The sequence below is a fragment of the Nerophis lumbriciformis genome, linkage group LG05, assembly GCF_033978685.3.
Source record: "Nerophis lumbriciformis linkage group LG05, RoL_Nlum_v2.1, whole genome shotgun sequence".
Lineage (NCBI taxonomy): Eukaryota > Metazoa > Chordata > Actinopteri > Syngnathiformes > Syngnathidae > Nerophis > Nerophis lumbriciformis.
Genome location: NC_084552.2, coordinates 6,275,768 through 6,288,603, shown reverse-complemented (window position 1 = coordinate 6,288,603; position 12,836 = coordinate 6,275,768). Strand labels below are relative to the sequence as shown.

Sequence of the window (12,836 nt, the reverse complement as noted above, 5' to 3'; positions counted from 1 at the left end):
TGTGTTTGGATAATTGATACTTCAAACTTGCATAAATAAATCTTTAGGAATATAACATAACTTGGCTTCTGAGAGTTTCAAAATGTAATGAATAAAATGCTAAAGTTGTTGATAAACAAGCAATTATTTTAATAATTAAATATGGTCATTTTAAATGAAATATGTTTATTTTAATGTATAATTATATGGCTGGATGTAATAAGGAGTCAGGAAAAAATACAAAGAAAAATACAAATAATTTTGATGTTTTTAGCAAAATATAGTAAAAATTTATTTATTTTTATTTTTTTTAATTAATAAAAATATTTATTTTTAGGTAAGATAAACATAATAATACAATTTATCTCTAGTCTGGATGATTTAGTTCTTGTCACCCTGTTGTCCTCCCGTCATGAAAAAAGGCTGTCCTCACTCAGGTCCGCATGGAGCTGGAGGGGGCGTGGCCTCCAGCTCCGGCTGAAAATCGGGAGATTTTCGGGAGAATATTTGTCCCGGGAGGTTTTCGGGAGAGTCTCCCGGAAAATTCGGGAGGGTTGGCAAGTATGCCTGCACTACAACGAGCTAATGCAAATACATTTCGTTCTTATCTGTACTGTAAATTTCAAATTTGAATGACAATAAAAGGAAGTCTAAGTCTAAAATAAGTCTCTGTCATTGACTGTTTTTTTCTAAAATAAATGCCACATTTACTGCGATGAGGTGGCGACTTGTCCATGGTGTACACCGCCTTCCGCCCAATTGTAGCTGAGATAGGCTCCAGCGCCCCCCGCGACCCCAAAGGGAATAAGCGGTAGAAAATGGATGGATGGATGGAAATGCCACATTTATACAATCCAATCCAATACACTTTATTTATATAGCACATTTAAACAACAAAATGTTTCCAAAGTGCTGCACAACAATATCAAAAACAATATTAAAATGGACTTGGACTTGGAGAAGGCATTCGACCGTGTCCCTCGGGAAGTCCTGTGGGGAGTGCTCAGAGAGTATGGGGTATCGGACTGTCTGATTTTGGCGGTCCGCTCCCTGTATGATCAGTGTCAGAGCTTGGTCCGCATTGCCGGCAGTAAGTCGGACACGTTTCCAGTGAGGGTTGGACTCCGCCAAGGCTGCCCTTTGTCACCGATTCTGTTCATAACTTTTATGGACAGAATTTCTAGGCGCAGTCAAGGCGTTGAGGGGATCCGGTTTGGTGGCTGCAGGATTAGGTCTCTGCTTTTTGCAGATGATGTGGTCCTGATGGCTTCATCTGGCCAGGATCTTCAGCTCTCACTGGATCGGTTCGCAGCCGAGTGTGAAGCGACTGGGATGAGAACCAGCACCTCCACGTCCGAGTCCATGGTTCTCGCCCGGAAAAGGGTGGAATGCCATCTTCGGGTTGGGGAGGAGATCTTGCCCCAAGTGTAGGAGTTCAAGTACCTCGGAGTCTTGTTCACGAGTGAGGGAAGAGTGGATCGTGAGATCGACAGGCGGATCGGTGCGGCATCTTCAGTAATGCGGACGCTGTATCGATCCATTGTGGTGAAGAAGGAGCTGAGCCGGAAGGCAAAGCTCTCAATTTACTGGTCGATCTACGTTCCCATCCTCACCTATGGTCATGAGCTTTGGGTTATGATCGAAAGGACAAGATCACGGGTACAAGCGGCCGAAATGAGTTTCCTCCGCCGGGTGGCAGGGCTCTCCCTTAGAGATAGGGTGAGAAGCTCTGTCATCCGGGGGGAGCTCAAAGTAAAGCCGCTGCTCCTCCACATCGAGAGGAGCCAGATGATGTGGTTCGGGCATCTGGTCAGGATGCCACCCGATCGCCTCCCTCGGGAGGTGTTTAGGGCACGTCCGACCGGTAGGAGGCCACGGGGAAGACCCAGGACACGTTGGGAAGACTATGTCTCCCGGCTGGCCTGGGAACGTCGCGGGATCCCCCGGGAGGAGCTGGACGAAGTGGCTGGGGAGAGGGAAGTCTGGGCTTCCCTGCTTAGGCTGCTGCCCCCGCGACCCGACCTCGGATAAGCGGAAGAAGATGGATGGATGGATGGAATATTAAAATATTATCCTTAGCTCCACCAATGACTGAATAAAAACAAAAAAATAAATACATTTAAACCAATATAAAATAAATGTGATTAAAAACGTTTTTAAAGGGTAAAACCAATGGAAACAGTAAATAGAAATCAACATTTAAAGATATTTTGTTTTATTTTCCATGCATTTCTAAATATTGCAAACACTCAGGTGTGCGTGGTTGACAGAATACAGCACAAACAGTCCAAATCCTAAAAAAAAAAAAAAAAAAAAAAATCAGACGTCTGAATGTGAAATGTCAACACAGCGCCTCCACGCGTTCTCGGCACCGCGCATGCGCCATCATGGCCCCCTTCAGGAAGGAGGTATTGAATTGCTGCTGGTATGTTTTTGTTTCTACTTACGTCTTAAGCTTGGCGTGTTTTTTAATTTTAATGCCACCGATTCCACCATAGCAAGGTTTAACTCTAAAGTGATGCAACTTAACGCGCTGTTTTGATCGAGACAGACAGGCAGCTCGGCTAACGCTAAGCTAGCAATGTAATAAACAGTACAGTAGCTTTTTGACGTATGCTAATATGTTTTAAAAAAGTGAGCATGTGACTATTACGACGGGGTCGATAACTCTCTTTTTGCTGTTTTACAGGTCGAACAATGTAAGCGCATTCCTCCCTGGTTTACTGCTGGAAAGAAGTCACTGAATTCAGGTAAGCTAATGCTAAGCTAATATTATGGTGTCGAAATGTCCAAAGTGCGGCACGCAAGCCATTTTAGGTACACAGCTTTTTTTTTTTAAATTATATCGTTAACATGTACTGAGTAATAAATTCAGTATATTGTTAGGCATACTTGCCAACCCTTCCGAATTTTCCGGGAGACTCCCGAAATTCAGCGCCTCTGCCGAAAACCTCCCGGGACAAATATTCTCCCGGCCACGCCCCCTCCTTTCCCACGATATAAACAGCGTGCCTGCCCAATCACGTTATTCCATACGAGGCGTCCGGCATACCGCCGATGAGCATGGTGCAGATGGAGAAGATCTTCTCGGCGTCCGTGTTGGCGCACACGTTGCCAAAGCCGACGTTGCTGAGGGTGAAGTAGAGGGCGGCGATGTACGAGCTGCGCACCGACGGGCCGCCGACCGTGTTGCTGACGTAGGGCATCTCCAGGCGTTTGCCCAGCTCATGGAGCCATCCTCGGGGAAGAGACGGGAGGACAACAGGGTGACAAGAACTAAATCATCCAGACTAGAGATAAATTGTATTATTATGTTTATCTTACCTAAAAATAAATATATAAACATTTTTTTAAAAAGCTAAATACATTTTTACTATATTTTGCTAAAAACATCAAAATTAATTGTATTTTTATTTGTATTTTTTATGACTCCTTATTGCATCCAGCCATAGAATTATACATTAAAATAAACATATTTGAAATAATTTTAAATGATCATAATAATTCATTTAAAATGACCTTATTTAATTATTAAAATAATTGCTTGTTTATCAACAACTTGAGCATTTTATTCATTACATTTTGAAGCTCTCAGAAGTTGTTATATTCTTTAAGATTTATTTATGCAAGTTTGAAGTATCAATTATCCAAACACAGTTTTGTTTGCATATTTACCTACAAATAAATATATTTATTAATAATAATTTTAAAATAACTAAATACATTTTTACTATATTTTGCTAAAAACATCAAAATTAATTGTATTTTTTCTGACTCCTTATTACATCCAGGCATTAGAATTATACATTAAAATAAACATATTTGAAATAATTAATTTTAAATTATCCTAATAATTCATTTAAAATGACCATATTTAATTATTAAAATAATTGCTTGTTTATCAAAGACTTTAGCATTTTATTTATTACATTTTGAAGCTCTCAGAAGCCAAGTTATGTTATATTCCTTAATATTTATTTATGCAAGTATCAATTATCTAAACACAGTTTTGTTTGCATATTTTCAGGATATATATATATATATATATATATATATATAGGGCTGCAACTAACGATTAATTTGATAATCGATTAATCTGTCGATTATTACTTCGATTAATCGATTAATAATCGGATAAAAGAGACAAACTACATTTCTATCCTTTCCAGTATTTTATTGGAGAAAAAAACAGCATACTGACACCATACTTACTTTGATTATTGTTTCTCAGCTGTTTGTACATGTTGCAGTTTATAAATAAAGGTTTATTAAATAAATAAATAAAATTATATAATAGGCTCCAGCGCCCCCCGTGACCCCAAAATGGAATAAGCGGTAGGAAATGGATGGATGGATGGAAAATAAAAAAAATAAAAAAAGCCTCTGCGCATGCGCATAGCATAGATCCAACGAATCGATGACTAAATTAATCGCCAACTATTTTTTATAATCGATTAGTTGTTGCAGCCCTAATATATATATATATATATATATATATATGAAATACTTGACTTGGTGAATTCTAGCTGTAAATATACTTCTTCCATCTTAACCACGCCCACAACCACGCCCCCCACCTCCCGAAATCGGAGGCCTCAAGGTTGGCAAGTGTTGGAGCCTATCTATATTATTTATTTAATAATTGTTTTGACAATGAAATCAAATAATGTCAATAATGATGTTGATGAATTATTGGATGTTTTAGATTTCATTGTGATTGACTTGATTGTTTTCAGCTGCTCATGCTCCTACTGGTGAGCCACTTCCTCCTCCTATAATTAAGAAGACAGGACAGCTGGGTGTGCTTTGTCTGTCTATCATGTTGAAGGAGTGAGGAGTGAAACAGTTTGTTTACCGCTAAATTATTTTGAAGCCACGCTAAATAAGTTATTTTGATTATTTTGAAAGTCAACCACGGAGAATATGTTTTGTTGTTATCTCCGCGAGTGCTTATTAAGGAATTTAGTGAGTCAAACACCTCCTCAGGACTACTCTACATTACTTAATTTTTATTTTTTCGAACTTTTTTGAAAGCAAGAGTAGCCGTAACAGCAAGTATGTTGTTAGGTAATACACTCATTTGCTTTGTCACCTATAACAGTGGTCCCCAACCTTTTTTCCACAAGGAACCAATTTAATTACCATGAATTGATTAACGTGGACCCCGACTTAAACAAGTTGAAAAACTTATTCGGGTGTTACCATTTAGTGGTCAATTGTACGGAATATGTACTGTATTGTGCAATCTACTAATAAAAGTTTCAATCAATCAATCAAAATGTATGCATTATTTTCACGGACCAGCTTTCCACGTGTGGCAGACAGAGACAGCAAAAAAAAAAAAAAGATCATGAAAAATCAACTCACTATAACACTGAAGTTGTGGGAGTCCTAGGCTAATTCTTTGCGAAGAGAAGGACCCCAGCATGTTGATGGCGTATGCTGTATACTAGTGATGGGTTGATGAGGCGTCATGAAGCGTTTCGACACATTGCAAAACTGTATTGATACTGTGTCGATACTGTGTCACTAAATACTGACATCTGCTGGACATTAAAAATCCCTACAGGCAACCTATGGACCGACTCAACTCACTGATTTTATGACCTAGTATATACAATAATATAAACTAAGTCATTGTATTTCATTTAGGATTATTTCTAGAGATGTCCGATATTATCGGCCGATAAATGCATTAAAATGTAATATCGGAAATTATCGGTATTGTTTTTTTTTTTTATCGGTATCGTTTTTTTTTGTTTTTGTTTTTTTTCAAATCAACATAAAAAACACAATATACACTTACAATTAGTGCACCAACCCAAAAAACCTCCCTCCCCCATTTACACTCATTCACACAAAAGGGTTGTTTCTTTCTGTTATTAATATTGTGGTTCCTACATTATATATCAATATATATCAATACAGTCTGCAAGGGATACAGTCCGTAAGCACACATGATTGTGCGTGCTGCTGGTCCACTAATAGTACTAACCTTTAACACTTAATTTTACTCATTTTCATTAATTACTAGTTTCTATGTAACTGTTTTTATATTGTTTAACTCTTTTTTTATTCAAGAAAGTGTTTTTAGTTTATTTAACTTATTTTATTTTATAAATTTTTTTAAAAAGTACCTCATCTTCACCATACCTGGTTGTCCAAATTAGGCATAATACAGTGTTAATTCCACGACTGTATATATTGGTTGATATCGGTATCGGTAATTAAAGAGTTGGGCAATATCGGAATATCGGCAAAAAGCCATTATCGGACATCCCTAATTATTTCATATTTTCATTTAAATAAAAATAGATTTTTATCTTTTTTAGATACAGTCAATAAATAATGTGAACATGTATCATAACATGGAAATCTAAGAGAACGTGTTGTGAATGAGAATGCTTGTGGACTGGGAATGTTTTTTTGTTGTTTTTTTTACACATTTTTATTGAAAAAAAACAGTTTTTCCAACGTATTAAATTTTAGACGATTTCTCTTCTTAGTAGTTATTATTTCTCCGGCTGACAGCATTGAGGAGGTGGATTTGTTAATGTACGACAATTCTGTCGTACAAATGAGACATTTAACCTGCAGAAAATATGAATAGTAAACTAAGAATCATTTTAAAGAGATTTTGAATTCTAATAGATCAAGTGGAAACTTTGAGAGAACAGGATGAAACGACAAGGAAATTAACACAAATACCTTTTTTTGCGATATATGATATAATATTATTCCCACACGGCGGAAATCTTTCTTTTTGCCTGAGGCTGCTCCATGATCTCCGACGACGATAAATTACAAATGACCAACGACAGAAGTGCGGCGATTCTGTTGGCAGCAGCATGTCGTTGACAGATGCGCTTCCTTATAAAAACACAGTTTGGCGCGCAGGCGTCAGTGCGACACAGTTCGCGTATCGGTCACGTGACCCAAACAGCTCATGATCCGTCACGTGACTTTCTAAAAGCGATACGCGCACCGACCCAGGGTTTTGCTCTATGAGCTCGACGCATGCGCCGATGCATCGGTGTTGCTGGACCCATCACTACTGTATACCAGTGTTTCTTAACCATAGAGCGGCCCAGTGTTGGGCCGCGAGCGCCCCCCTAGAATATAATATATGTGTTTTTCAACTGTGGTCCGTATAAGCAGCAGCGGTACTCAGTTGTAATACACTTTTCCACCACTTGTGGCAGTAATGACAATGTAAAAGAAACAGAAGAAGTCTGGCGCTAATGTCATAGAGAAAAATCTTAAGCGCAAAAAATATGACTAAAGCAGTGACGCTGTATTTTCTTTCGTAGTTCTTTTTATTGATTTCACATTCACATTAACAACAAATTCCAAACCCTCTTCATCCCCTACCCCTGCTGTCACGCAAAACAAAAACAAAAGTAAGAGTACAAAAGTACCCAGAGTAAAAAAACAAAAACAAAACACAAAATGTTCAATACAAGGCACTTGAGACAAAGTAATTGAAAGCTGAAACACACTGTGTTTTTAATTAATTAATTAATTAATTTTTTTTTATTAAAGACACAAATTAAGATGCAGATATATTCCAGTAAACTAAGACTGAAACACCTCATTGGCTGGTTCTGAGACAGGATCGATTGCTTCAGTTTTAGTTAGCTTTTTATGCACTGAATATTTCTGCACCAATTTTAAATACACAACGCTAATGACATTTGTATTGCTGGTCTGCTAATAAGTGACTGTGTTTATAGGATGAATGACATGAACCTGAGTCCAGTGGGCATGGACCAGCTCAGTGTGTCTTCAGTCAGTGCAAGCCACTTGGGCTTGGCCACCTCACCCCCACATAATGCCATTCCCACACCAGGTATGACGTCACGCCAAACCTTTAGTCACGCTTGTCATGAGAAGTGCCTTCATTTTGGAAGCAACTTTCTTGCAGGAATGCCGGTGGCCATCCCCAACTTAGGTCCTTCCTTAGGCTCCCTTCCTTCTGCACTGTCCCTGATGTTGCCAATGGGACCGCTAGGGGATAGAGGAGTGATGTGTGGCCTTCCGGAGAGGAATTATTCCCTGCCTCCGCCTCCGTACCCCCACTTGGAGAGCAGCTACTTCCGACATATATTACCAGGTAACGTGTTTTGTCATTAGTTACACTTTTTAGCATTACTTCACAAAACGGTCCATTCCGTGATTTTTGAGTTTGGGTGTTCTTTCCGTGCATTGGGGATTTTTTCTGGGTAGTTTAGCTTCCTCCAATATCCCCAAAACATGCATGTTAGGTATAATTTGAGACTCTTAAGGATTTAAGGAACTTTATTGTCATACCAGCACACATGAGGTGGAAAGGAATTTAGTACCCGAGGTCCCAGATTTAGCCCAGTAAGTATCACAAGAACAATAGTATGTGCATAATATTTTAAATAGAGCAGGTTATAAATACATACCTGCCAACTACTCTGGTTTTCCCGTAATTCGTACGGTTTTCATCAACCTATTCCGGGTTACGGTTGCAGTGATAAAAAATACGGTTTTTTATTAATTAAAAAAAAAAAAAGGGTGAAAACTACACGAATTGCACCTTGTGCAGACAAGATTTTTCGATCGGACACGGAGGAATTAGCGATGTAAAAGACCACGTTGGGACAAAAAAACACAAGTCTAATGCCGTTGCTAGCGATACAAGTGGAAAACTTTCAACGTTTTTCGTCGCCCAAACAGATTCTTTGGATGTGATAAATGCCGAAGTTTTATTTACGGAGGCAATAATTGAGCGTGGATTTCCAATCGCACTGGCTGATCACATGGGACAGTTAAATGTTTGTAATGCAACCTTTAAAAATCATTACGCGGTGATCGCGGTCCCAAAAATAAACTTTTCTTGCATGATAATGTCCAGAAAAATTCGCTTTATATTACTATAGAGTCCTTTTAACGAATGAGTTTGATGGTTTATCACAAACCTTAAATGAAAGAAGTCCTTTGTTCTCCTGCACGTGCATGCGCTTTGGCCTTGCTTCGTGTTTGGTGCGCAATCCTGTTGGCTGTATTTCACAGCACGACATACTGTTAAAAGTGTTTATACTATTTATGCTTTCAAGTCCAAGTTGAAGAAATCTTGTTAAATGTTGACAGCATAACTACCAAAATACAGAAGTATGTCCTTAATATTTTTGCAGTGCTATTTCTGTTGAAAAGTTCAAATGATTACATTAGAGATGTGATGTGCCACTTTTCAAGTGTCTGATGGCTTAAATTAATTTTCATTAATTTTTCATATTTTGAATTCTTTTGAAAGGCTTACAAAAAAACTACATTTGAATTGTAATTCCATGCTATTGACAGGACTATTAATTTTAATGAAGTTAGCTTACCATGTTTACAGTATGATAATTGTGATAGAAATGTGAATTTTAGGCACAGAATATTTTTTACAATTGAACAAGGCAGTAGATTATACAAGCTTGGACAGAAAGTTAATAATGACACCAATTTTTTTTTTTATGGAATTGTTTAGTACTGTTTTACCATTTGTTTACTGTAAAAAGTGTTTATACTGTTTATACTTTCAATTAACAAATTGAAGTCTTGTGAAAGGTTGACAGGATAACTGGCATTAACTGTCAAAATAATTTCAAACTATTGAAGTTAGCTTACAGAATAAACATGTCAATCAACCCATATGATTTTTGCTGTAATATTTTTGTTTTGAAAAGTCACTGTGACTGATAGAAAAGTGATGGTTTTAGAAACATTTTAACCTGTCTGAATGCTAATAATCATTTTGCGTCGGGGGGCGAAGCCCTGAACCCTCCACCAGGACTTTGTCCTGGACCTACCGGGGCCTGCGGCCCTTGGACCCTGGCTACTAGGTTTTTCTGATTTCAAAAGTTGGCAGGTATGTAAATAGCATAGTGTTAATCAAAATAGATAAAAATACATTATAAAAAATGTATAAATTGTGATCTTGTTGTGCAAAAAGAATGTAAAAACGATTACAGTAAACCAAATCAAGCAGAAGCCCAGTTCAGCACAGTTGGGTCATACGTGCAAGTAAATAATGTCTACATTTTTTACTTTTATTGCATCAAAGCTAAGAGACCGATCATCCATGGAAACTTTATGTGGTTCTCTGCTACCTCCTGTTGGTTTAGAGGGGGATCACACTTCAAACCTGTTTCCTTTTATTTTTTAATTATTGATTTTTATTTTTATATACCTTTATTTATAAAGTTCAACATTTACAAACAAACATATGAACAAGGACAATTAAAACAAGTACAAAAACAGTGCAGCACAGCGGCAGGGGATTGTTAATTCAATAAAGTAATTATAGTAGAATGTAAAATAAATACATGGAGTAATGTGTATAATTATAGGCTCACACAAGTTCCGTAAATAGTTTAAATTTGGAGCATAGCATCATAGTTTTCACAGCTTTTGGGCTGTAGAGGTAGATAGCGTTTTAAAGTAAATTTCTAACTGTTTTTCAAAGGCCGAAAAAACAGGTTAGGTATTGAGAACCTTACATTTATGAACATAAAATTTAGCCAATAGTATAATTAGGTTGCAAAGGTAGAATTCATTTTCAAATTTGTTCTCACACTGTGCAAATCCAAATAGCACATCTTTATGACAAAGCACAAATGTTTCATAAATATTGTCCATGATGAAACGGCGGATGCCCTGCCCTAGTGATCGAGTGCTTTCACAAGTTCAAAACAGGTGATAAACAGTTTCTGGATGCATGTTACATAAGGTGCAGGTAACATCAATGCCCTTCTTGTATCTCACCAGCACAGTCTTTACAGTGTAATAATGAATGATTTTGAAAGAAATCTCTTTGACTTTGTTCGTAAGCAAATACTTGTTAGGAAGAGACCACGTGTTGACCCAGCAGATGTCATTCACAACATTATTTCAGAGCGCAATTACATAGGAGACAGACACACAATCATTTTGGAATAAGCTGCGGATTTTTTTGATCAAAACAAAGTTTCCCCAAAGGAGTGTCAAGTGGATCATTCACAATTGTTACAGTAGAAAGAGGAAACATCCCTTGTACAACATAAGCAGACCTGTTGGAATGGCATCAAATACAATGGCAAATTGTTTGGGAGTCACAGGGACCTTAAAATGGTTGAGAAATTCTTGGTAATTAAAAAGTTTACCTTCCTTATTGAAAAGCTGACTCCCCAAAATAATACCATTCTTGAACCAATTGTTGAGGAAAAGTGATTTCCTTTTGTAACAAATGAAGTATTTTGTAGGTGAGAAATTGTGCTTATAGAGAAGAGACCATGCCAGAAGGGCTTGTTTATGGTAGTTTGAAAGAGAAACAGGAATCCTATCAATTTTGTAGTTACACAACAAAATTCTGTTTCCTTTTATTTTGACAGGAGAGGTTTGTCAATATGACATCAAATATACCGGTATATCATTTTGATACGCAATGCTGCATACATTTTCTTTAAAAAGGTTAAACACATGTTTTATGTATATTTAAAAACAAATGTGTTATTATTTAATAATAATAACATATATTTTTTTCTTATATTATCAGATTTAGCTTTATTGGCCAAGTTTGTTTACACCAGGAATTTGACTTGATAGACCAGTGATTTCCAACCACTGTGCCGCGGCACACTAGTGTGCCGTGAGATATTGCCTGGTGTGCCGTGGGAAATTATGCAACTTCACCTAATTGGTCCAAAAAACATTTTTTGCTTATGAATAATCATGATAATGTGCCGTCGTCTAGTGCCTGTGCTGTGTAGAGCTTGGCAGGGTAATCTTGTAATACTCCATATCAGTAGGTGGCAGCAGGTAGTTCATTGCTCTGTAGAAGTCGAAACGCCTCGAGGATGGTTTGTCGTGATCCCAATATGCAGAGCAAAGCGGGAGACAGCGTGCAGGTAAAAAGGTATGTAACACTTAAACAAAAAATTGACAAAAGGCAAGTCCCGCGAGGAAAATGCACTGAAGCATAGGGATGGCTATGTAAAACAAAATTAAAACTGAACTGGCTACAAAGTCAACAAAAACAGAATGCTGGACGACAGCAAAGACTTACAGTGTGTGGAGCAAAGACGGCGTCCTCAAAGCACATCCGTACATGACATGACAATCAACAACATCCCCACAAAGAAGGATAGCGTACGCACAACTTCAATAGTCTTGATTGCGAAAACAAAGCAGGTGCGGGCAATAGCACTCAAAGGAAGGCGGGAAGCAACAAAACAGGAAGGGTTACCAAAATAACAGCGCAGGACAGGAACTAAAGCACTACACACAGGAAACAACAACAAACTCAAAATAAGGCACGACAACCTGGTGGAGTTTCATTTTTTAACCTTTTCTACTGGTGGAGTGCCTCCGTATTTTTTTTATGGAAAAAAATGTGCCTTGGCTCAAAAAAGGTTGAAAAACACTGTGATAGACTGTGCTCTCTTTGTTCAATGCAATTTCAATCGTGGCTGCTTATTGTAAAAGGTAAGACAGGCTACACTATATTCTGCCCTCCCTGAATGTTGCAATTTAGTTTGCCAAATATGTAAACAATCCTTTGAATTAAAGATGGGGGTAAAAAAAAACTGGAGGTGTTTTGTTGCTACTCTCCACAATTAAGTCACTGTAAAACTAACCACAGTAAAGAAAGCACATTATATATATATATATATATAGTATACACATGAAGTGCACATGTAGGAATCATGTTGAATAATAATTTAGTTTGGAAAAAACGGACAAAAACAATACAATTATGCAGGATGATTGTTGATCTCTGGTCTGTTGCGATTTTGGGACTCATATTGACTTAGCAAAATGGACAAAACCTGTCAAGAGGCGAAAAAACAGAAAAAAAGGAACACACG

General features: G+C 37.6%; 1 protein-coding gene across 2 annotated transcripts in view; it reads left to right on the top strand.

The window, feature by feature from the left end:
* Positions 1-2,358: 2,358 nt before the first annotated feature.
* Positions 2,359-12,836, top strand: part of prdm4 (PR domain containing 4) — a 28,047-nt gene continuing 17,569 nt past the window's right edge. The window contains exons 1-4 of one of the 2 annotated variants that reach the window (XM_061961365.2): positions 2,359-2,404; positions 2,669-2,729; positions 7,713-7,828; positions 7,904-8,092. In XM_061961365.2, coding sequence (XP_061817349.1) covers positions 7,714-7,828; positions 7,904-8,092 — 304 coding nt within the window. In that variant the 5' untranslated portion in view covers positions 2,359-2,404; positions 2,669-2,729; position 7,713. Of the gene's footprint in view, positions 2,405-2,530; positions 2,563-2,668; positions 2,730-7,712; positions 7,829-7,903; positions 8,093-12,836 lie in introns of those variants that run through there. The other variant, XM_061961366.2, reaches the window with a different exon arrangement.